This window comes from Panthera uncia, chromosome C2, assembly GCF_023721935.1.
Source record: "Panthera uncia isolate 11264 chromosome C2, Puncia_PCG_1.0, whole genome shotgun sequence".
NCBI lineage: Eukaryota > Metazoa > Chordata > Mammalia > Carnivora > Felidae > Panthera > Panthera uncia.
This window is the reverse complement of record NC_064810.1, coordinates 150,099,941-150,120,900: the sequence shown is the minus strand read 5'-3', so window position 1 is coordinate 150,120,900 and position 20,960 is coordinate 150,099,941. Positions and strand designations below refer to the sequence as shown.

General features: G+C 49.8%; 1 protein-coding gene across 1 annotated transcript in view; it reads left to right on the top strand.

The window, feature by feature from the left end:
- Positions 1-20,960, top strand: part of ITGA9 (integrin subunit alpha 9) — a 327,365-nt gene that overhangs the window by 39,561 nt on the left and 266,844 nt on the right. The window contains exons 8-12 of the mRNA XM_049629010.1: positions 3,545-3,682; positions 6,757-6,862; positions 7,993-8,087; positions 12,793-12,883; positions 15,613-15,658. Of these exons, the coding sequence (XP_049484967.1) occupies positions 3,545-3,682; positions 6,757-6,862; positions 7,993-8,087; positions 12,793-12,883; positions 15,613-15,658 (476 nt within the window). The remainder of the gene's footprint in view (positions 1-3,544; positions 3,683-6,756; positions 6,863-7,992; positions 8,088-12,792; positions 12,884-15,612; positions 15,659-20,960) is intronic.

Here is a 20,960-nt window from a genome sequence, read left to right as displayed (position 1 = left end):
TACCTACCACTGCCCTCAATAAAAGTGGGGAGAATGACTGTTTCCTTTGTGGGCGGGCACATGCCCCGGCCCATTTCAGGTCCCCCTGTGGGTTAGACCTGCTTTGCTCCAGGCACCATTACATACTGTGCTGGTGATGAATATTCCCAGTTCCCCAAATCCCACTCACAAGTAGAAATCGGTTTTCAGTTTTTTGTAAAAAAATGTATTTTTTTTGTTTGTTTTTGTTTTGTAATTTTTTGTTTGTTTCTGATAGAGAGAGAGAGGGAGACAGAATCCGAAGCAGGCTCTGAGCTGACAGCAGAGAGCCCGATGCGGGGCTCGAACTCACGAGTGGCAAGATCATGACTTGAGCTGAGGCTAGATGCTTAACCGATTGAGCCACTTATGTGCCCCCCGCTTTTCTTTTCAATTTTAACAGCCTTAATGTGTGTACTTAGTATAGAACTGTCATAATCTTTTCAGTAAAAAAAAAAAAAAAATGCATCACTAAGTCAGTTTTGTGAAGAGTTCCCCGAGAACAGCTCTGCACTCCCCTGGGAACTGCACTGGCCTATTATTTTGACAGTTCCAAAACCCCAAAGCAGCAACACTGGAAAAGGATGGTGAACAATTCAGCAAAAAAGTTTTTCCGAGCACCCCTTACAGTTAGACAAGAAATAACTCTGTGCCATTTGTGGTAGAAAGAGCCCCACAGAGCAAGGAGGGTGTGAATGTTCCTACCATTTTATATTTTTCTTAAAAATAAACGGGTAAGTGTGCCTACTGTGGGAAAGCCAGACCCCCACCCCGCCCATTCATATCTACCTGGGCTTGAAAGCACAAAGTTAAAGGACGCCCCACCCCTAGCTTTATTGAGATATACTTGATGTATGGAGCATTGGGTGAGTTTAAGATGTTGAACACAGTGCTTTGGTACACGTGTCTTTTGTGACATCACAGTGTGGTTAGTTAACACATCCGTCCCTTCACGTAACTGCTCTTCTTTAAGGACTCTGAAGTGGCTTGTGGAGCTGCAACACATCTGTCACCCAGTTTTCAGGATCCACCTGTGCCTCTGCACCTGCTGCCTCCGACCCCCCCTCTCCCAACCACCGCCTGCTGCCTGTGCCCAGGGCAGGCCCAGTTAATGCCGGTCATCCTGGCGTTATTAACAGCCTATAACTATGCCCCCCCTCCTTCTCAAAAACCTCCCAGTGCAGATGACAACTTACCTGGTCACCCATCTGTGACTGGTCACGGTCAGGTTTGTGGCCACAGGTTTCAGAGTGGGCGGTGGGAGAGGTAAACATTTGAGAAGCCCCTTGTGCACACATCCCGAGGACTTTATGACATGGGGTCCCAGGACAGACTGGCCTTCGTGTCTGCTTGGATGTCCTGATGATGTGTTGGGGCTCCCTGGGAGGGGACTGAAGGGCTCCATGGCCATGTCACCTGTCATTTTCGTGAGGGCTCTTCTTGCCCTCACTTTCACCACTCTGGCTCTAGGGCCTTCCCTTTCTGCCTCTCACTCTCCTTCCCACTTCTCTGGTTTCTACCTTGATCCCCACCGTCCACTTCCTGATTTTCAAAAAGACCATTACTCTCTTTATATGTCCTATTCTGCTTCTTTGCCAGAAGAAACCAGGAATTCTAGTCTGACTTCTCCGTTATTTCAGAGGGAAAGGACATGACCGCAGGCTTTCAAGGGATGTTGGTAGCTCTTTACCCCTGTGTCCAGAGTCACACACGTGGGGGAGGGTTCCGACTCAGCCCACCACTGGTCCACTTCTGCCTTTGTTCGTCCAGAATTCGGTCAGGCAACCCTATCTCTTGACCTCATCGTAAGAAAAAAAAAATACCCCAAATTCCGGTTTTTATTGGTTGACATCCTTCGAATAGTGCTCCTAAGAAATCACCAATATGTGCTCAATCCAGGTGTTGATTTAGACACATGTCTCCACTTTTCCAGACTGCTGGGAGAGCTCTGATCAAGGAACACCTACCCCAAAGCATACCACTGCCATATAGGAGTTTTACTGAGTTAACGGGGTATCTGAAGTGTTTGTATGTCAAAACTTAGGAAAAGTCACGTACAGGGATTTCTGATTGAACATTGATGAAGATGCCAAGTTAAATAGCCCGTTGGAATGAGAATAACCATTCCCCTGGGGCTCAACCAGGGCGAACAGCCAGGTCCTCCGGGCCTTTCCAGCTTGTTTATTTGTTTGTTTGTTTTACTAAAGTCCAGATAGAGTGATTGGCAAAGCCACGGAATTGGAGCCGGCCGCTTGGTTTCTGCCTGACTGAGTTCTCCCCACACCCTTCTCCTTGGGGAATGGCTGGTCGCAGGGTGGGGTGGGTTGAGCACAAGTGGGCCTCGGCGTGTGACTGGGGCAGGGCCCCTGTCCCAGAGTTCACGGCAGGAAGTAGACCGGAGTGCCTTCCGCTGCTCACACTCCCCGGGGCGGCTGCCGCACACCCCAACACTGGAAGAGAATGCTTGTTCCCATCAGCAGAGCTGGAGCCCTTTGATTGGAAAACATTTATTTTAAAAGAATGGCTTTTTTTTTCTTTCCAACAGAGGTTGCAAACCGGCAGCCTTTGGAAAGAATGCAGCCTATAAATTCTTTTGTTGGGCCTGCCGGTATGTTTGTTTGTTCTTTTTTTTTATTGTGAACTCGTTGCCCGCGTTCTAAAAGTAGGCACTTCAAATGACATTGTAGACTTTTGGCTTCTCTGGAAAAACGCGAAGGTCGGCCTTCTCGGGGTCAGCCTCCCTCGTGGGGGCAGTGGACTTCGGCTGGGTAGGAGTGGCCTCCTTCGCTGGTTCCAAGCCAGGTGTCCCTTGTCACCCGTCAGCCTACTTGCAGTGTTACTTGTTCTTACACCTGTTACGACACCTTCCTGGATCCCATTGGCATTTGGGTTTGAGGCCCCTGATTTACAGGAATAGGTATTGAATTCAGCTACGATCCGAGACTGGCCAGTGTAACCCGTGTTCCCTTCTCCGTTAAGTAGTTTTGTGAGTTGTACCTTTTTCTGCCACTGGAGTTCACGCCTTCCTGGTTAGCTTTAGCTACGTGCCGGCCTGGGAGAGGGGAACCTAGTTCCCCGTGCAGCATTTATTTTCACGCTTGCCTTGTGTTATGAAATTTCACATTCCCACTCGGTTGGCCCTGTCACGTGTCTGTTATACGAGGCGCTCTTACTATGGTTGTAACCCGTTTCGCAACCTCAGCTTGCACTTTTAAGACCCATACCTTGTTCTCCCCGCACCGGTCCGCTTGTTTCCCGCTTGGTAGGGCTCCCCGCGGAGGGGGGACTCCGAGCCGGTTAGCTTCGCGGTCACGCGGACGGGGGCCCGGCCCCGCTACCGGCAGCCGGGGAAGTCAGGCGCTTTCCCACTTCCCCGGGGCCCTCTGGCCTGTGGGGCAGCACGGCCGTCACGGCCTGTGAGGCGCTTGGGAGCAAGTGTTTCTAAAGCAGCGGGCTGGAGGAAAGCGAGGGCCTCCTGTGTGAGGGCAGACACTGAACGCTTTGTTGCGACTCAACTTGGTTGCAGATGGGCTCTTACTTCGGCTCCTCCTTATGCGCAGTTGACCTGAACGCGGACGGCCTCTCTGACCTGCTGGTGGGGGCCCCCATGTTCTCTGAGATCAGGGACGAGGGGCAGGTCACTGTCTACATCAACAGAGGAAATGTGAGTACAGTGCTGGGTGCCAGGTGGACGGGTGTGGGAGAGGGACACGTGTCCAGCGAGGAGTGACTGAACAGCCCGCAGGGCTGGGCACTGGGCCCCGTTACCCAGGGGAGGAGAAAAGACCTGCCTCCTGCCGTCAGACAACCCAGCGTTCCGTTAATGGAAAGCTATACGCAGCATGATTACTGCAGACGCGCGGGGATTGAGAAAAACGGTAAGGTCTGATGTCTGTTGTTTGGTTTTTTTTTTTTTTTAATGTTTATTTATTTTGAGAGAGAGAGAGAGAGTGCGTTTGTGCGTGTGAGCGGGGGAGGGGCAGAGAGAGGGAGAGAGAGAATGCCAAGCAGTCTCACAATTTCACACACCGAAGTCATGACCTGAGCCGAAATCAAGAGTGGGCTGGTTAACCAGCTGAGCCACTCAGGCACCCCTGTTATTTGATTTTGAGTGTTGACTTCTTACCTGAAACCGTTCCTCCTATTTTCTAGAAATGACTTCAGTGTAACATACGCATGGTGTCAGGGGTCCCCATTTTTCAGGTGAAGCAGCCGAGGCCCAGAGAAGTCAAGTCCACTGCCCCCCATCACACGACTGGAAGCGGTGGGCTGGGACTTGCACCTGGGCCAGCTGCCTCCCTGGCAGTATATAGACACGTGCCCAGGGGAGCAGAGAGGCCTCCTGGAGGACACAGTGGCTGGGCAGACTCTTAAAGAAGGGGAAGCAGTCAGGCACACAGGCAGGGGTGGGCTGGAGCTCGGCAAGCAGGTTGAGGCGTGGGGCGGCAGGACCCCTTAGTGCAGCGTCGGGGGTCGGGTGGGGGCCAGTGCAGTGGCCAAGGGCTGTGATCCCTATGTCCCTGATTCCGCAGATCCTTGAAAGGGGTGTGAAGGTGTCAGAAAGGTGCCTCTGCCCCTCTGCCGCTGAGTGGAGGGTTGGGGGGACAGGGACGGGGAGGAGGGGGAGCAGTGCACCCGTGGAGGCAGGAGACCAATGAGAGAGCAGAGTCTCTTCAGCATCTAGAATTAAGAATGTTCAACAAGAGTGAAATGCATCAATTTTGTGACCAGCAGCCTTTGAGCAAACATGAGAAATTGCTTATGGGCTAATGAGTGAAAAGAAGGATAAAGACTCCCTGTACAAACAACCTTGAAAAATATGCAGGGGCGCCTGGGTGGCTCCATCGGGTAAGCAGCCCACTCTTGATTGCGGCTCAGGTCATGATCTCGTGGTTCGTGGATTCAAGCCCCACACTGGGCTCTGTGCTCACAGTGCTGAGCCTGCTTGGGATCCTCTGTCTCCCTCTGTCTCTGCCCCTCCCTCACTTGTATACACGCAAGCTCTCTTTCTCTCTCAAAAAACAGAAACCACCCCCCCCCCCACCAAAATGTTAAAAGTATGCAAAATACATAGAGGATGTTAACAACAGATCTTTGTAGGTGGTGGGGTTTGGGTAGATTTCTAGCTTTCATTTTATCCAAGGAGCAAGAATGTAATACTTTCATAATAATAAAAAAAAAAATAATCAGTAAAAATGTACTTTTGAGCAGGGACTCAGATGCTCGTTATCCCAATCGGATAACTAATCCAGTCGGAGGGGGCTGTGGTCTTGAACTGTAGGTGGGCAGATGTCGGAAAGAAAGGACAGCCTTTTGAATAGGAGCCAGCGAGCGTTAGAGCCTTGGGCTATCTTGGATGCTTGCAGACCCTTTGAGAAAGCGAATCGAAAACCTGGGAGCCAAGATAACTTCCTGGCACCTGTGGCCGTGAGGCTTGGCACCTGCGTCCCCAATGACGTTCTAAGGGAGAGGGACAGGCACGTGTGGGGAGAGGTGAGGTGGTCACGATACAGGTGAGACCATCCGCATTTATTTAGCGGCTGCCCAGCCACGTTTGCAAGAGGATGAAACATTTGTGTAGGTATTAACTTGTCAGGCAGTAAGGTGAGCAGCGCAGCAGTCAGCTGGAGAGTGTCTACACGAGGAATCTTGGAGCAGGATAATGCCCCCCGATACGCGGCACCCATACGTTCCACCCCCCCAACCACTGTATCCTAAATGCCCGGTGGTTGCGCTGAGCACCGAGATATTCTTCGACCTGTTGGGCCTCTCCCTGTTTGATGAGTGATTACGAAGCAGCACAGAGGAGTGGAAAACACGATGGCTTTGGAGTCCGATGGAACCTGGATCTGGGCTTTTCCCCTTACTAGCCTGTGCGATGTGGAAAAGGAGCTTAAAACGGGTGGCTCAGTTTCCTCATCTGTAAAGTGGGGAGAGTCAGAAGGTGTGATGTGAAGCCAGACATTGCCTGGGCTGGCTTGAGGGTGTGCAGTGGGTCCAGAGTACCTCTGCCCTGGGGCAGGTTTCGAAGTTCTTCCCCCTCAAGATACCAGATTGCGTGTTAATACTCTGATACTGACACGTCCGTGATTTGGAGGCAGAGCGTGTGTCCTCAGGTGGCTTTTGCCGCCACCGGGCACCGTTGACTCCCTCCCTCTGTCGGTGCGTGTTCGCTCAGGAAATCCAAATCTGAGCCACACGTGCTGATGGGCCCGGCTGTGTGCACCCCCCACCCCCTGACCAAGACCTACCGGGTGTTGAATTTCTGAATCATGACGGTCAAGATGACTAACACATGCACCTTGCAAAGCAGCTCTGTAAACTTGCACCGAAAGGCACAGGAGACAAAAAGTAGAGATGTGCTTGCCCGTGTCAAACAATTTTGGGGAGGAGAGGTAAGGGCAGCTAGAGGATGCCGTAGGGACAGGTGTGTAGGTAGGCAGGCAGGTTTATAGAGTGTCAGGACAAGGGGGAGGTGGAGTCATCAGCCAACATGACCCTCTCCTTCCCTCTAAAAGGCATCAGGCTGTGGGAGACCCTCTGGCTGCACAGGTGAAAGGGACTCCTTTTGCCATGAGGAGAGAGAAGTTTGGGTGCCCGTGATTATGCCCGGGTGTTTCGCGCTGATGGGAGTACTTTGGGGATGGCGTTTGAAGCTCTGGTTTTATTGTGTTTTTTCTTTGTTTTGGTTCTGTTTTTGTTTGTGTTTTCCATTTTGTCCTCCGTCCTGTTTCCCAGGGAGCCCTCGAGGAGCAGCTGGCCCTCAGCGGCGATGGCACCTACAACGCACACTTTGGGGAGAGCATCGTCAGCCTGGGCGACCTTGATGACGATGGCTTCCCGGGTCAGTGAGCTCACACCTGCCCTCTGGCTTCGCCCCGGCAAGGCGTGCTCCTGGGCCCACCTGCCCCTCTTGGGAGGCCCCTATGGGGAGGGGGTGCCCTTTGGAGAAGATGGTCTCCGTGCGGACACTCGGGGCTGGGCTCTGAGCCCACCGTGCTTTGGCTTGTTGCAGACAAGTTTGAACGCGCGCCCTCCTGCCACCAACCTTTCTTGTGTCCGAGGCTCCGCCATGTTGCTGAGTGAGGAGGGAGTTAGACCTTCTCAGCCCCGAGATCGACAGCGAGGGGACGGATTTGAATGCGTCCGTGCCGGGAGGGTCGGGCTGTGTGTACTGATGTCCACTCTGTCTGGACTGCAGATTCCTTCACGGTCTCTTGGCTTCTCTCTCTGGTCTGTCCGGTGCCTCTGCTAACTGTATATGTGGTAGGCAGACATCGGGACGTGGGGGAGCCGCCTCGCTAGGGGGAGGCTGAGGCGGAAGTCGGGGGGCAGCTCTTGCCTCAGGCCAGACAGCCAGGCTCCTTTGATACCCCTCATGCCCCGGCCAGAGAGGACCTCGGCTTGAGGTCCTGTGGGCGCGTGCCCCTCACCCTTGACCTCGCTTCTGCAAACACATGACTTTTGTTAGAAGCAAAGGGAAGAAAGTCAGGAAGATCTAGGCTTTGTTCCAGGGGTTGTCAGTTTGCGAGGGTAACGTTGATTTTTTTTCTTTCTTTTTCTTTTTTTGGGGGGGGAAGTGAGTGCCATTTTGTGCAAGTCCCTTCTCCAGGAACAGTTGACTCTCTCAGTTATGCAATAACCATGGTCTGTGGAACTCCCCTGTCTGACAGAAATTTGGGTGGGTGGTTTATATTTGCATTTTTTTTTTATTGGATGGGTCCATGATTTTTTTTATGAAAGGATGAGGTCAGAACTTTTCTGGAACTAAACCCTTCTCAGTTTTGATGATTTTCTTCCTACTTTTTTTTTTTTTTTCCTGTTAAGCAACTGTGGGTCTACTTTAATGTCTGAGCAACCAACAACCAAGAGATTTCTGGTACAGAGGGACCCACGTGAGGGCAGGAATGAGGAAAATTGTCCTTACAGTACTCCACGTGGCTTTCTAACCCATAGCTGTTTTTCTCCCCTCAGATGTGGCCATTGGTGCACCCAAGGAGGATGACTTCTCGGGGGCCGTCTATATCTATCACGGTGACGCTAGTGGGATCGTCCCTCAGTACTCAATGGTAATTGCTGTGAGAATAACATGTGAACTGTTCGTACCTTCATCTGACAAACACATAGGGAACCTGTAGTCCATACCACACCCCGGGGTACAGAGGAAAACACAACACGGTTCCTACCTTCAACCTTCTCACCCTCCAGTGAAAGAGAGAAACAATTGGTATTGCTTATTAAAACTTAAAACCCTATTCAGAGACTCCCGAGTTCGCTCACATTCGGGGATGCATTCTGCCTGTGTGAAAGATTACATCCAAATTCTTACCCCCAGTTAGAGTTATTTATTGAAGATGAGGAAGAGGCTTGCTGTTTTTTAGTGACTCCTTTATCAACCATCGGTGCAAGCCAAAGGAATACGCTGTAAAATAGAAACTTTTTAAAAGTTTATTTATTTATTTTTGAGAGAGACAGAGACAGCATGATCAGGGTAGGGGCAGAGAGAGAGAGACAGAGACAGAGACAGAGACAGAGAGAGAGAGAGAGAGAGAGAGAGAGAGAGAGAGAATATCCCAAGCAGGCTCCACACCATCAGCTCAGAGCCTGATTTGGAGCTCAAACTCACAAAATCGCGAGATCATGACCTGAACCGAATGAAACCAAGAGTCGGACACTTAACCGACTGAGCCACCCAGGCATCCCCAAAATAGAAATTTTTTTAATGTTTATTTATTTTTCAGAGGGGGGGAGGGGCAGAGAGAGGGAGACACAGAATCTGAAGTAGGCTCCAGGCTCCGAGCTGTCAGCAGAGCCTGACGCGGGGCTCGAACCCATGAACCGTGAGATCATGACCTGAGCCGAACGAAGTTGGACGCTTAACCGACTGAGCCACCTAGGCACCCTGAATTGTAAAATATAATGTAGAGAGACAGTGGTCCGCAGAAGAGGGGGCTTGAAAGCTTTCATGGGGCTGATGGTTGTAACTGGCACTGAAATGAGCTGATCAAAGTTCTGGCCTTGGGCGCCAGACTTGGGAATGTGGAAGTGGTTTGAGTTCTGGTTTTTTGCCATATCAGCTGGGTGTTCAATCTTGCTGATGGTGTTAAGCCCAGCCCATGGGAAAAAAGGAAGTCACTCTTTGGACAGAAGCATCGTCAGGGTATTTGTGGATGTCTGTGTCTAGAGTTGGCACAGGCCTGTGTTATTCTCCCAGGGAGTGGGTCAGTGACAGAAAGGGACTGAGCACAAGTCGAGAAATTTCCCATCAGCAAATATTGATCTATTGAGCGCTTTTTATGTGCTCACCGCTTCCTACTCCTGCTTCTATTTCCCATCATGAAGAAGCTTGCCTCGTATCTTGATTATCGCCAAGGAAACAGAACTTTTAACGGAGTCATGTTCTCATAAAATGTTCTATAAGTGAGGTGTTAGTGAAGCGTCAAAGCCTGTTCATGTACTAAAGTACCTGAAGGTAAGAAAGAGACTTTACAAGTTGATTTTAAGAGGCAGAGCCCAAGTGTAAGTTCAGTCCTTGCACTCATGATTGTTCTTCATGCAGGAGATACAAGTGAGCTGATTAAGGGTTGAGGGTTGATTTATCGCCAGCTTCCAGCACCCTCTCTGCTGGGGCCGGCCCAGCTCGGTGGCTCCCATAGCAGCAGACACGGAGCGCAGAGAGGAGGGACCGCTCTGCCCTATTCTTTTCTTTAGTCCTTGTCGTAGTCCCGTGAGATGGTATCTTTATTTTCCACCTTTTCTTTATGAGGGGTCCAGCCCAGGGAGGTGACTTTGCTTGTCCAGGGTCTCCGGCTAGTAAATGGCCGCGTGGCCACTGAAACTTTGCCAGTCTGACTCCCAAACCTTTTATTGTAACCACGCCCTCAACTCCACACTGGAGGAAGGAACACTCAGGGAAGCTCACTTGGAAAACTTAGAAGTAAGGAAACTTATTTTGCTTGTGAGGCCTGCATACTCCAAGGGGCATGGGTTTACCCGGACCACCGTCTTTTCACTAGAAATGATGGCAGTCAATGGTGGCAATAAGCTCATAGGTGACTCAGCCGATGTGGCAGGAGGAAGAGAGCTTTGGGCACGGGTTGGCGGCCACGTCTGTGTGGTGCGGGCTGCTGTAGTCTGAGGTAGGGACCCTCTTCCCGATGTGACGAGCAGAAAGTCATCCGGGGAACCGTGTCCTCGGGCAGTTGCCGGGGTCACTTTCCACGCATCCTCCTGGAAGCTTGTTCCTGGACCTTGGAAGCAAATCATAGGGAGAGGCAACCTGTCAGAGACCCCTGCTTCCCTCCTCCAGTGTTTTGTTTTGTTGCTGGGTGGAATCCCTACAGAGAACTGAAGTACAGATTTTGTGGTTAGCGTGGAGTGCCTTCAGTCGGAAGCAGGGATCAGCAAGCAGCTGGACCCATCCTGCCTTTGTCAGCAGGCTGGCAGGCTCATTAGCTTTGACAAAGAGAAGTGGTTTGGGGCACTTTAAAAAAAAAAATGGAAAGATACAACTCTGCTGATGCTTTTCTAAGCCGCTAATATGTATATGATAAGGTCACTGATTTAAAAGGAAAAAAAAAATCCTTTAACGACAGATTCTTCAGGGCTGGGGTCCAGACAGAGCAGGCATTGTGCTGGTGAACCGGAGGAAGAAATCAGAAACAGCTCTGGGCAAAGGAGTTGCTTTTCTTTGGCCCAGACTGGTATTATTTCTGCCGGATAAATTGTGAGATCAGGGCTGCAGTTTGTCCGCATTACTCTTTAACTCATTCCTCTTTCTTGAGTTCACCATGAAAAGTGTTGATTTTAAGATCCTTGTGTGCCTTTCTCAATTTGAGAGTCCCCTGGGCATGTCATGGCGGCCCGTGTGATCTTTCTCCTGCTAGTAAGGACACTGTACGTAAACCTAGTCAAGCGGAGGTTTTCCAAGGCTCCTGGTTTTCATTTAGGGTTATTAGCACTGAGCAGACTTATCTTCCTGGCTTTATGGCATAATGGCCTGCAGATGTCTGTGGGATAACTTAAGCCTGCATCGCCACCCCCAGATGGACCACCCCTTCGCTCTTCCCCCTCGTCCCAGCCACAGCATAGCTTAGAAGGGGAGACCCGGGACCAGCCGCTGCTAGCCTGCTTGGGCTGTGGAGCTGAGACGGTGGCCTTCAAAAAGTGGCTTTGGAGAAAGAGACACACATACATGTTTGTTTAGACAGAGTCATGTGGGATGAGGAACTCTGCCTGTTAGCAAGAAACATTTCTTCAGTGTGTGCTATGCTGTTGTGATTCGTACATTGATGCTCACGTATTTTCTGTTGGATGGCTTAACTGAAGATGGCAAGTGGAGGGTTATTTGCAGCGATGGGCTCCCGGGAGGGGTCGGGGAAGATCCCTGGCGTCTCCGTCTGTGGATCCTATGGAAACTCCCTCTCCCCACTCTCATGACTTCTCCGCAGGATGACTCAATAAGGAAAAAGGATATGGAAAGAGAGTCCTTAGAGAGCCCCTGGATATCTGTAAACCTGGTTCTGATAGGGATTTTGCTGTATGGCATGGAAACAAAGCATTTTTCTTATCATCCACAATGAGGGCCCTGGGAGGTTAGCCTCCCAAAAGAGACCGTATAAACAAAGGGAAGAAGGAACACACCAGATCCCAGGGGATGGGACTTTTCTGATTCAGGAAGTGTGATATCTTTTGAGGAACTGTGCCACCCAAACGAATGAAGGGGTTTGGTTGTGTGGTAAAGAGTCCTGAACCAGTGCAGTGCTGTGTGAACATAAGTTGAACATAAGTTGAGTTAACTTAAGTTTACTCATCATTAAGCTGAGTAACAGTACAGATGCCCCTTGGCGGTAGAGCTGTGAACTCCACAGGGCCGCCTTTTAGGGAGGAGGGTGGCTTCCTCTGCTGTTGTGGATTTCCCACCGTTTGTGGTAGGAAGGTTCAGGGCCATGGAGCTCCAGATTTACTAGCTAGAACTGTTTCATCCTGTGTGTGAGGCTCAGGAGCCCGTAGATCTTCTGGTTAACTTGACTGAGTGGCGGTTTCCCTGTGGCCATCTTTTCCCGCTAGATGCACCAGTGGCCTGTCCACTTAGGGAAAGACTAACATGAGCAGAGGGGTGTTCCATGTTTGGTACATGTTTGGGTAGAGAGATCTAAGGAAAACACGTTCTTAGAACTGCAGCCAGCTTGGGGCGCCTGGCTGGCTCATTTGGTTAAGCATCCGGCTTTGGCTCAGGTCACGATCTCATGGTTTGTGAGTCTGAGCCCCACGTCGGGCTCTGTGCTGACAGCTTGGAGCCTGGGGCCTGCTTCCGTCTCTGTGTCTCCCTCTCTCTCTGTCCCTCCCCCGCTTGTGCTCTGCCTCTCTCTCAAAAATAAATAAATATTTAAAGAAAAAAAAAAAAACAAAACTTCAGCCAGCTCTACCTGTGTGGAAACAAAACAGAACCTCTGTTGGAAATGGAAGTAAACATCCGTTTCGAACTTCATTTGGCAGGTGAAAACATTACACACCAGTGTAGGTGGAGTTTTCATTAACACTGAGCTTGGAAACATTTTTAAACAATGACATGTGACGAAGGCAAGTAATAATACAGGAGTGTGTGGTCTTCAACTGCATGCTAAGAACTCCGTGATCAAACTAGGACTACAGTTTTCTGTTTCCACAGTTTGAGGACCAAGTGTCCTACAGAAGCTGCACAGAACAGTCCTGGGTTCTTATTAATGACTGTGCTCCTGTCCGGCGACTCAATTTCCCTATTATCTGTTTCAGAAACTGTCGGGGCAGAAGATAAGTCCGGTTCTGGGGATGTTTGGTCAGTCCATATCAGGAGGCATTGATATGGATGGAAATGGCTATCCTGGTAAGCTGTTTTTCTTTAAAGGCAAATGAGATAAACGAGCATAAATGCTTGAGGTAGAGTCATTTCCAGTCTGGTAAGCAGTGGCCACATCTATTTAGAATCAGGAAAATTCCCACAGTAGAATGGGATGCTTTGCCTAGTGCTTGATTTGAAGGTGTTGACGTTTATTTTGGGCTTTTAGAATGATCTGTGCTGAAGAGTTTAAGCACCACAAGGGTGGATTGCAACAGTGATTTCGAAGGAAACAACGACAGAAAAACGAAAACAAAAACCAGTGATTTCTGTGGCAGCAGCTCTTTCTAAAAGCACTGTCCACTTTGAAAATGTTAGCAGAAACTCATGTTTTGCTCAATAATTACCCGTATTAAGAGGCTTCTTACTCTTGAGAGGGAAAAAGGAGCTGAGCGATCCCTTCCCCACCCACCTCCCAGCCCCTGCAAGAAAATTAAAAAAATTTGGAGCAGAAAAGAAAACCATGCCGTCTCCCTGATGGACAGAACAGACCTTCACCCGTCAAGGCTGCCTGCCTTGGCTTCAGGGTTAATGAATGCCTTGTGGTGGTTGAGGCTAATTGAATAAAAATGCACGATTTCCAACCTCAATCCCAAGTGTTGTCCAGTTAGGTAAAATTGACTGGACAGTGGGATGATGGTTCTTCTGGTGTTTGAAGGGGATGCAGTGTGGTTAGGTGAGGAAATGAGATAAGAATTAGAAAAAATCCAGGGGGCACCTGGGTGGCTCAGTTGGTTAAGCGTCTGACTCACTGTTGATCTCAGCCCAGGTCATGATCCTCAGGATCGTGAAGTTGAGCCCTGTGTTGGGCTCTGTATTGGGCTCCATGCTAGCATGAAGCCTACTGAAAGAAAGAAAGAAAGAAAGAAAGAAAGAAAGAAAGAAAGAAAGAAAGAAAGAAAGAAAGGAAGGAAGGAAGGAAGGAAGAGGGAGAGAGAGGGAGGGAGAGAGGGAGGAAGAAAGAAAGGAAGAAGAGAGGGAGGGAGGGAAGGGAGGAAGAAAGGAAGAAAGGAAGGAAGGAAGGAAATTTGAAAGAATCCAAAACCATCATGGAATCCAGGAAAAGCTTCCATGAAACCATAGATCATCTTGCTATCTGCAGGAAGTATTTCTTTCCACTTAAAATGCCTCCGAAGGATCTCTGAAATCCAGTGCGATCCTGTACAAGGGCACCACCGGACTCTTGTAGTTTCTTATGGGCAGCAGTTTTGATCATTTCTTGTGACTTTCCTGAGCTAGGAGGAAGGAATAGGAAAGGGTCATTGTCGAAGTTTTTGTTCCTGTGGACACTCACGGGTCTTTGTAAGTGGGAGAAGGCAGTTGTTCTCATTTGGGGTAATTTGTGGCCGCCTCAAAATAATACCTTACGGTGGTTTAGCACTTCAATATACGTAAAATGCTTCCACATGTAATATACATCTTATGGTTAGCGCAGCAGGTAGGTAGAGACAGGGTGTCCTCCACTTGACAAGGATACTGAGCCACAGAGAACTTAGGGGACTGGCCAGAGACCACATCGTGGTGGGAGGGGACACACCTTCAGCTCTGCACACGCACTGTGAGCAGGTGTGTTCACACTTCGTGACCCGTGTGAATTTCTTGCCTTTTTTGTAAAAGAAATGACAAATTGCCCCGGTTCTTTTATTTTCAAATATCTAGTCAACTCAAAAAGACTATTGGAAACGGCAAAACTAACAAGCACACCCAAGTACAGAAATTTTTAGCAGCACTACAATTCATGGGTTTGCTGTTTCTTTTTCCTTGATGAGAGTATTGTATAGACATGGGGATTCAGGCTCTCTCGGATTCAGATGCTTGGCTCTGTGAGGCGGTAATGGGAATCCCAGGACTAAGGAGTCTGTATTCGAGGGGAAGAAAGGCAGAGAGTTCTTGGATGAGTATATATTTCCTAAATTAAAGTTATCCAAGAATAAACATTACCAGCTAACACTTGCAGGTTGGTTTGTAGTGTACTACGTATTTCATGAATTTTCAGATGTAACTATATGATTTTACATATTTAACATGTACTTAAATGTTTAAAAATTATCATATTTAACAACTGCTTAATTTTGTGTTCAATAAATATTTAACAGAGGTCTTCTGATTTAAACGTTATGAACTCTCATCAGATTTTGAAGAAGACACTGGGGATAATTATGTCCATACTACAGACAAGGACACCCTGAGAACCTCTGAGGTCACACAGAGTGAGGGGTGGAGCAGAGATGATTCACATGTTCTACAGAACCTAGAGCTTTTTCTAGGTCCTCTAGTTCCAAATACCCATCTCTCTAGTTCACTGGTGTCCAAAAGATACATAACATGAGCCACATATATATTTAAAATATTCTGGGAATTATATAAAAAAAGATGAAAAGAAATAGGTGAAATTAATTCCGATAATCAATGTAAAACATTTTGAGCTAGTTCATGTTTTTTGTGCCAGGTCTTTGAAATTGGTCTGTATTTTACATTTCCTACACATCTCAGTTCAGACTGACCACGTTTCAAGGTCTCGACAAGCCACACCTGCTGATGGGCAACCATGCAGGACAGTGTGGCTCTCACTTTTACGAGATTCTTGTATGGCCCAGAGGAAGGCTGTCAGGGGCCTCTGACCTCAGTGCTGGGCCCCCGTGGCTGTGGACCTAGGCAGGGGGCGGGTGGGATGGGCTTCAACACATTTTTGAATGCTGTGAACTTCTCATTTTCAGATGTGACTGTTGGAGCCTTCATGTCCGACAGTGTAGTTCTTCTAAGGTGAGATGCTTCTCGAATTCCGTTCTTCGTGGTGGGGGCTGGAGTTTGGCGGTAGGGTGGTAAGGGGAGTTATTCCCCGTTAGTCCGTAATTCTGTCTGTCCTCTTCCTGGAGGCGAGGGGTGCTTGGAAAGTGAGGATGTTGCCTTTCTTTTCTCGTTCTTCTTATCTCCTATCCCAGAGTTCCAGCTGGTGGACCTTGAATGGCCTGCAGCTATGAGGTGGTAGCATCCCTGGAGCTTCTAGACAGAGCCTGGGGTGGCTTAAGCCCTAGGGATTTTGCCTCTTGCCTTGAACAACTGCTTCATTAACACGTGTGCACGATATGATCGTTTCCTATGGGTGCAGGACACTCAAGGGGGCTCTGAAGCACTGCCCTGTCCCATCTCTTAGTCCCAACCTGTTACTCCCTAGACACCTGGGGGCCAGGAGCCTCTTGCCCTTAGGACAGGACACCACCGCCTGCGGAGGCCAAGGTGAGGGACGTGAGCTCGTGAGCTCGGGCCCAGGGTTCCTAGAGCCCCTGTGGCCTGGCTCTCTCCTACAGAGGCTGTGGGCTGCCGTCCCGCTGTGAACCATCTCCAAGGATTTCTGTCTGTGTGAGTCAGAGGAGGCAGAATTACCCTTTGGAGTGGGAGCCAGCTCTTAGGTTTTGTTAATAACCTGATGGCAGAACTTTCTAAAACAGGCCAGTAGGATCTTAGAGCTGGAAGGGATCCCAGAGGCCATGTAGTTGCACACCCCAGATTCTTCTCATTCAGCAGTGCTTTCCTCTGAGTGCCTTGCTCTGAGTCTCCAGCGGCTGCAAGCAAGGCACAGGGCCTCCTTTTGAATGAGGTGCCCCGGGGTGGGAACTTAGTAACTTCTGAGGGAACCGGTTAACCCCCAGGCAATTCGGAATGTTAAATTGTTAAGGGGGGAGGGAAACCCTAGGTTAGGGGGGGCCCCGGGGGGGGGGGGTGCGGATGGCCTGGATTTGAATCCCTCCTCTGTTTGGCAGGAGGGGGGTTCCTGGGTAGGTCAGGTAACCTCTCTCAGTATTCTCATCCGTTAAAAAGGATAATGACAGTACTTACCTCACTGGGTTGGTAGAACTCCATTGAGTTGGTACGAGTTAGTAGTTCAAGCAAAATGCATAAGAACGGTCCGGTGGTCGATACGTGTTAGCAGCTAGATAAACTGGGCTAAATTCTGCCTCTCGATCCTGTATCTTGCACGTAGCAGCCCTTCAGTACTTGATGTTGGCATGTGACTTCACTAAGATGACGCCTCCCTGGTTGTTTTCATTATTGCCGGGTGATTAGGTCTCCGCTTTCTTCATCAACCAACCCTTCCTGTGGGTTGGCCGTTTCCTCTGAGATAAGCCAGCTTATGTACAGATAGATGACTGAAGTCACACTTCAGAAGCTGAGTTCGCCCACCACCCCTGTGCCTCTGTGCTGTCCTCCCCCTCTTCGTCACCCCGAGCAGCCTGCTCTGGCTTGTCGCAACTCCTCTTGAACAAAACACGATCCCCGGCTCTCGCAGTTGAAAACGGGCCCTCTCAAAACCGGGAGCGGCTGACTTAAGGTAGATCCTGGAAATTCTCCTTTTCGTCATTCTTGTATTTTATAAACTTCCAGCCGTGAGCTTCGGCCCAGAGGGGGTTTTCTCTCCCTCTCTTTCATGGCAACGCACAGCCTTCTCCTGGAGTTTTGCCCACACGTGGATGTCAACGTCAAGTGAGGCAGTTACACGGCGATGGGGTCCCCAGACCCCAGCCTGGGGTGGGGGTGGGGGGTGAATCTGGTGAGGAGAGACCTTCCAGGGACGAAGGCAGGGTCCTTCCGGGGGAATGCCGGGACGGCTTATCAAGAGAAGAGGCTTTAGGGGAGGGAATGCGGGGCACTGCCCGGCCGAGGTGGTCAGCAGAAGGCCCTCCTTTGTTCGGCTGAAATCATTGACCTGTTGTGGTGCAGCTGCGTCTGATTCTGGGTGCACCTTGCGGAACAATAAACAAGCAAATGATACAACTAGTGTTTGGGAAGTGCCCACCTACCACACGCCAGGCACTGTTTAGGCACTCACGTGCCTTAACTCTTTTTGGTGGTTCTTGTTTTTTTGTTTTTTGTATTGAGGTAAATTTGCATACAGCAGAGCCCGCCCATGGAAGCATACTGCTTTGGTGAGTTTTGACCAGTGTAGCTGCCCGTGCAACTGCCACCCCATGAAGATAAGTAACATAGCTGGGAGCCTGGGTGGCTCCGTCAGTTAAGTGTACGGCTCGTGACTTCGGCTCAGGTCACGATCCCACGGTTCACGGGTTCGAGCCCCACATCAGGCTCCGCACTGACTGTGCGGAGCCTACTGGGGATTCTTTCACTCTCCCTCTCTCTCTGCGCCCCCCTGCTCATGTGCTCTGTCTCTCTGTCTCTCAAAATAAATAAATAAACTTAAAAAAAATAAAGAACATTTCCATCAGTCCAGAAAGTTTCTTCCTGCCTCTTCCCAGTTATGCCCCCTCCTGATAGAGCAATTCTTCCTGTTCTAAAATTTCACATGAGTGGAATTATATAGTATACATCCTTTTGGTTCTGGCTTCTTTCCCTCAATAGAGACTCATCTATGCTTTGTGTGTTGTTCAGTTCTTTCTTCCCCCTTACTGAGTAGCTGTCCGTTGACTGAATATACTGTAGTCTGTTCATTGGTTCTCTTGTCGATAGAACATATTTTAATTCTTAGGGTTTTTAAAAAAATTTTTAAAGTTATTTGTTTTGAGAGAGAGAGAGCGCGCGTGGGGGATGCAGGGGTGGGCAGAGAGAGAGGGAGAGCGAGAATCCCAGGCAGGCTCCGTGCTGTCAGTGTGGAGTTTGAACTAGTGTGGGGCTTGAACTCATGAACTGTGAGATCATGACCTGAGCCGAAACCAAGAGTCGGACGCTTAACCGACTGAGCCACCCAGGGACGCCTAATTCTTAGTTTCTGTAGCAGCTCCATGATAGAGGTATTTTTATTCTCATTTTACGGATGAGGAAACCAAGTGGCACTGAAGTTTTATTAATTTTAAAAAAGAAGATCATCGTAGGTTGTGGTCAGTGCCGGGAAGATGATAGAGCAGGGTTATGTGGTTGGGGGCACCTGCCCGCATTGAGTCCAGCAGGGGAGGCCATGTAGAGTGAGTCCTGTTAGAGGTGGTGGTGTGGGGTCAGCGGTGCCCTTGTCTCCGGGAGGTCTACAGAAGTGAGGGGCAGAAGTCAGATAGCTGTGGGTGAGAGAGAGAAGGAGAAGCAAGAAAACAGATGGTGGAGTTTGACTCCTTTCCAGCAGCCAGGCTACAAAGGAGCAAATGGGATTGCCGCCTGGCTCTGGGATTAGGCTGAGAGCGTCTTTGAAGCCTCCCCTGCTCTCCCGAGTCCCTTTCTATCCCGCAAGAATCAGAGGTGGTCACCTTTCACTTCACCCTTGTCCATACAAACCTTGCCCCAACCCCTCTCTTGCCTTGGGGCCGGAAGAGACAGGGAGGAGAGGATGAGGATGAGTGGGGGTTGAAGGGGGAGGAGGGAGGTGGGATGTGTGTAGGCTGTGAGTGGCAGGGACCTCCTCTTGGAGCTGGGCTCCCAAGATCGGAACAGGCCCCGGGCAAGGTTCAGCAGGGGACGTGGGCGAGGAGGAGCTCCTCGGGTCTCTTCTGGGAGCTTCAGGTACTCAGAGTGCGGGGAAAGCTTTAGAGGTGAGCTGGGCCCGTTAGAGAGGGGACAGGGAGGAGCAGGCAGGCGGAGGGACTGCTGAGGATGTTTGAGCAGCCAGGAAGGCTGGTCATCTGTGGTGACATCTGCTGATGAGCTGCCGGACGTGGCTGAACAACCGTGGGCAAGAAGGTCTGGAGACATCAGCTGGCTAAGCTAGGTGGGCATCTCCGGCAGGGCCTAGCTGGCTGGCAACTTAGGTGGACTTTGAGTCACTTCGGAGTTTGGGTGGGACGCGAAAAGGAAGCCAAGCATGTGTATGCGTATGTGCAAAACACAGCACGCCCGTTCTTACGCCTCTCAGGAAGAGACTCCACATGTGTATGGGCTTGAAATCCTCTGGGCTGCCGTTAAGAGAAAAACCTTACTGAGGTTGGTTTTAAGTACCTAGACCTTCATTAGCTTCCTGGATGAGGCAGCTCCAGGGCCGTTTGGTAGCCTGGCATCTCCACCAGGGGTGTAGGCTCTTTGTCTGTTCCCCTGTGTCTGTCCCATAAGCGGCACCTGCCCCCGTTGGAAGCTGGGGTGATGGGAGCCGGTACCACATCAGAGGACATCCTAACTGGTTTTACTGTTTGCTTGGAAGTACATACAGGTGAAATACAGATCTACCTTGACTTAGGAAGGAGTTAATATTATGATAAACCCATCATAAATTGAAAATATCATGAGTGGAAATGCATTTACTGCCTGAAACCTCCTGAACATCACAGCTTAGCCTAGCCTACGTTGACTGTGCTCAGAGCGCTTACATTTGCTGAAGGTTGGGCAGAATGATCCAACACAAGGCCTATTTGATAGCACAGTGTTGATTATCTCACGCAAATTATTGAACCCTACGGAGAGCGACCATCAGAATGGCCATGTGGGTACAGAAGATCTGGCTCTCTCGTGACTGGTTGCTGACCCTAGGAGCTGCACCCACTGGTCCCCACACGATCATCCCACATAGCACCAGCATGCAAAAAGACCCAAATTCACAATTCAAAGTTCAGTTTCTATTAAATGCACATGGCTTTCGCCCCTTCATCAAGTAGAAAAATCATTAAGTCGAACCATCATAAGTCAGGGACCATCTGTATCAGGATCTGAACTGTCAGAGTCATCAGAAAGAAGTATTCCAGCCACCAGCTTTTTAGAAATAAAGTCTTGGGGCGCCTGGGTGGCTCAGCTGGTTAAACATCTGACTTCAGCTCAGGTCATGATCTCACGGTTCGTGGGTTCGAGCCCTGCATCGGGCTTCACGCTGACCGTGCAGAGCCTGCTTGAGATTCTCTCTCTGCCTCTCCCCCATTGTGTGTGTGTGGGGGCTCGCTCTCTCTCTCTCTCTCTCTCTCTCTCTCTCACTCAAAATAAATAAACTTTAAAGTCTTGGAAGCCTTTGCAGTGCTGTCCTTGGGTGCCCCTTTGCTTTTCTCTCCGAGGCTGGCCCAGCTCTGCCCTGTGTGAGTTTGCCTTCTCAGATTAGCTTGGGAGGGCAGGGCATGTGTCAGGGTGATAGGCTACTCTTTCTGTGCCACTTAAGTTCAAAGGAAATGGTGAGAGAGTTCAGGAGAGATTTTGGGGCTTTCTGTGGTCC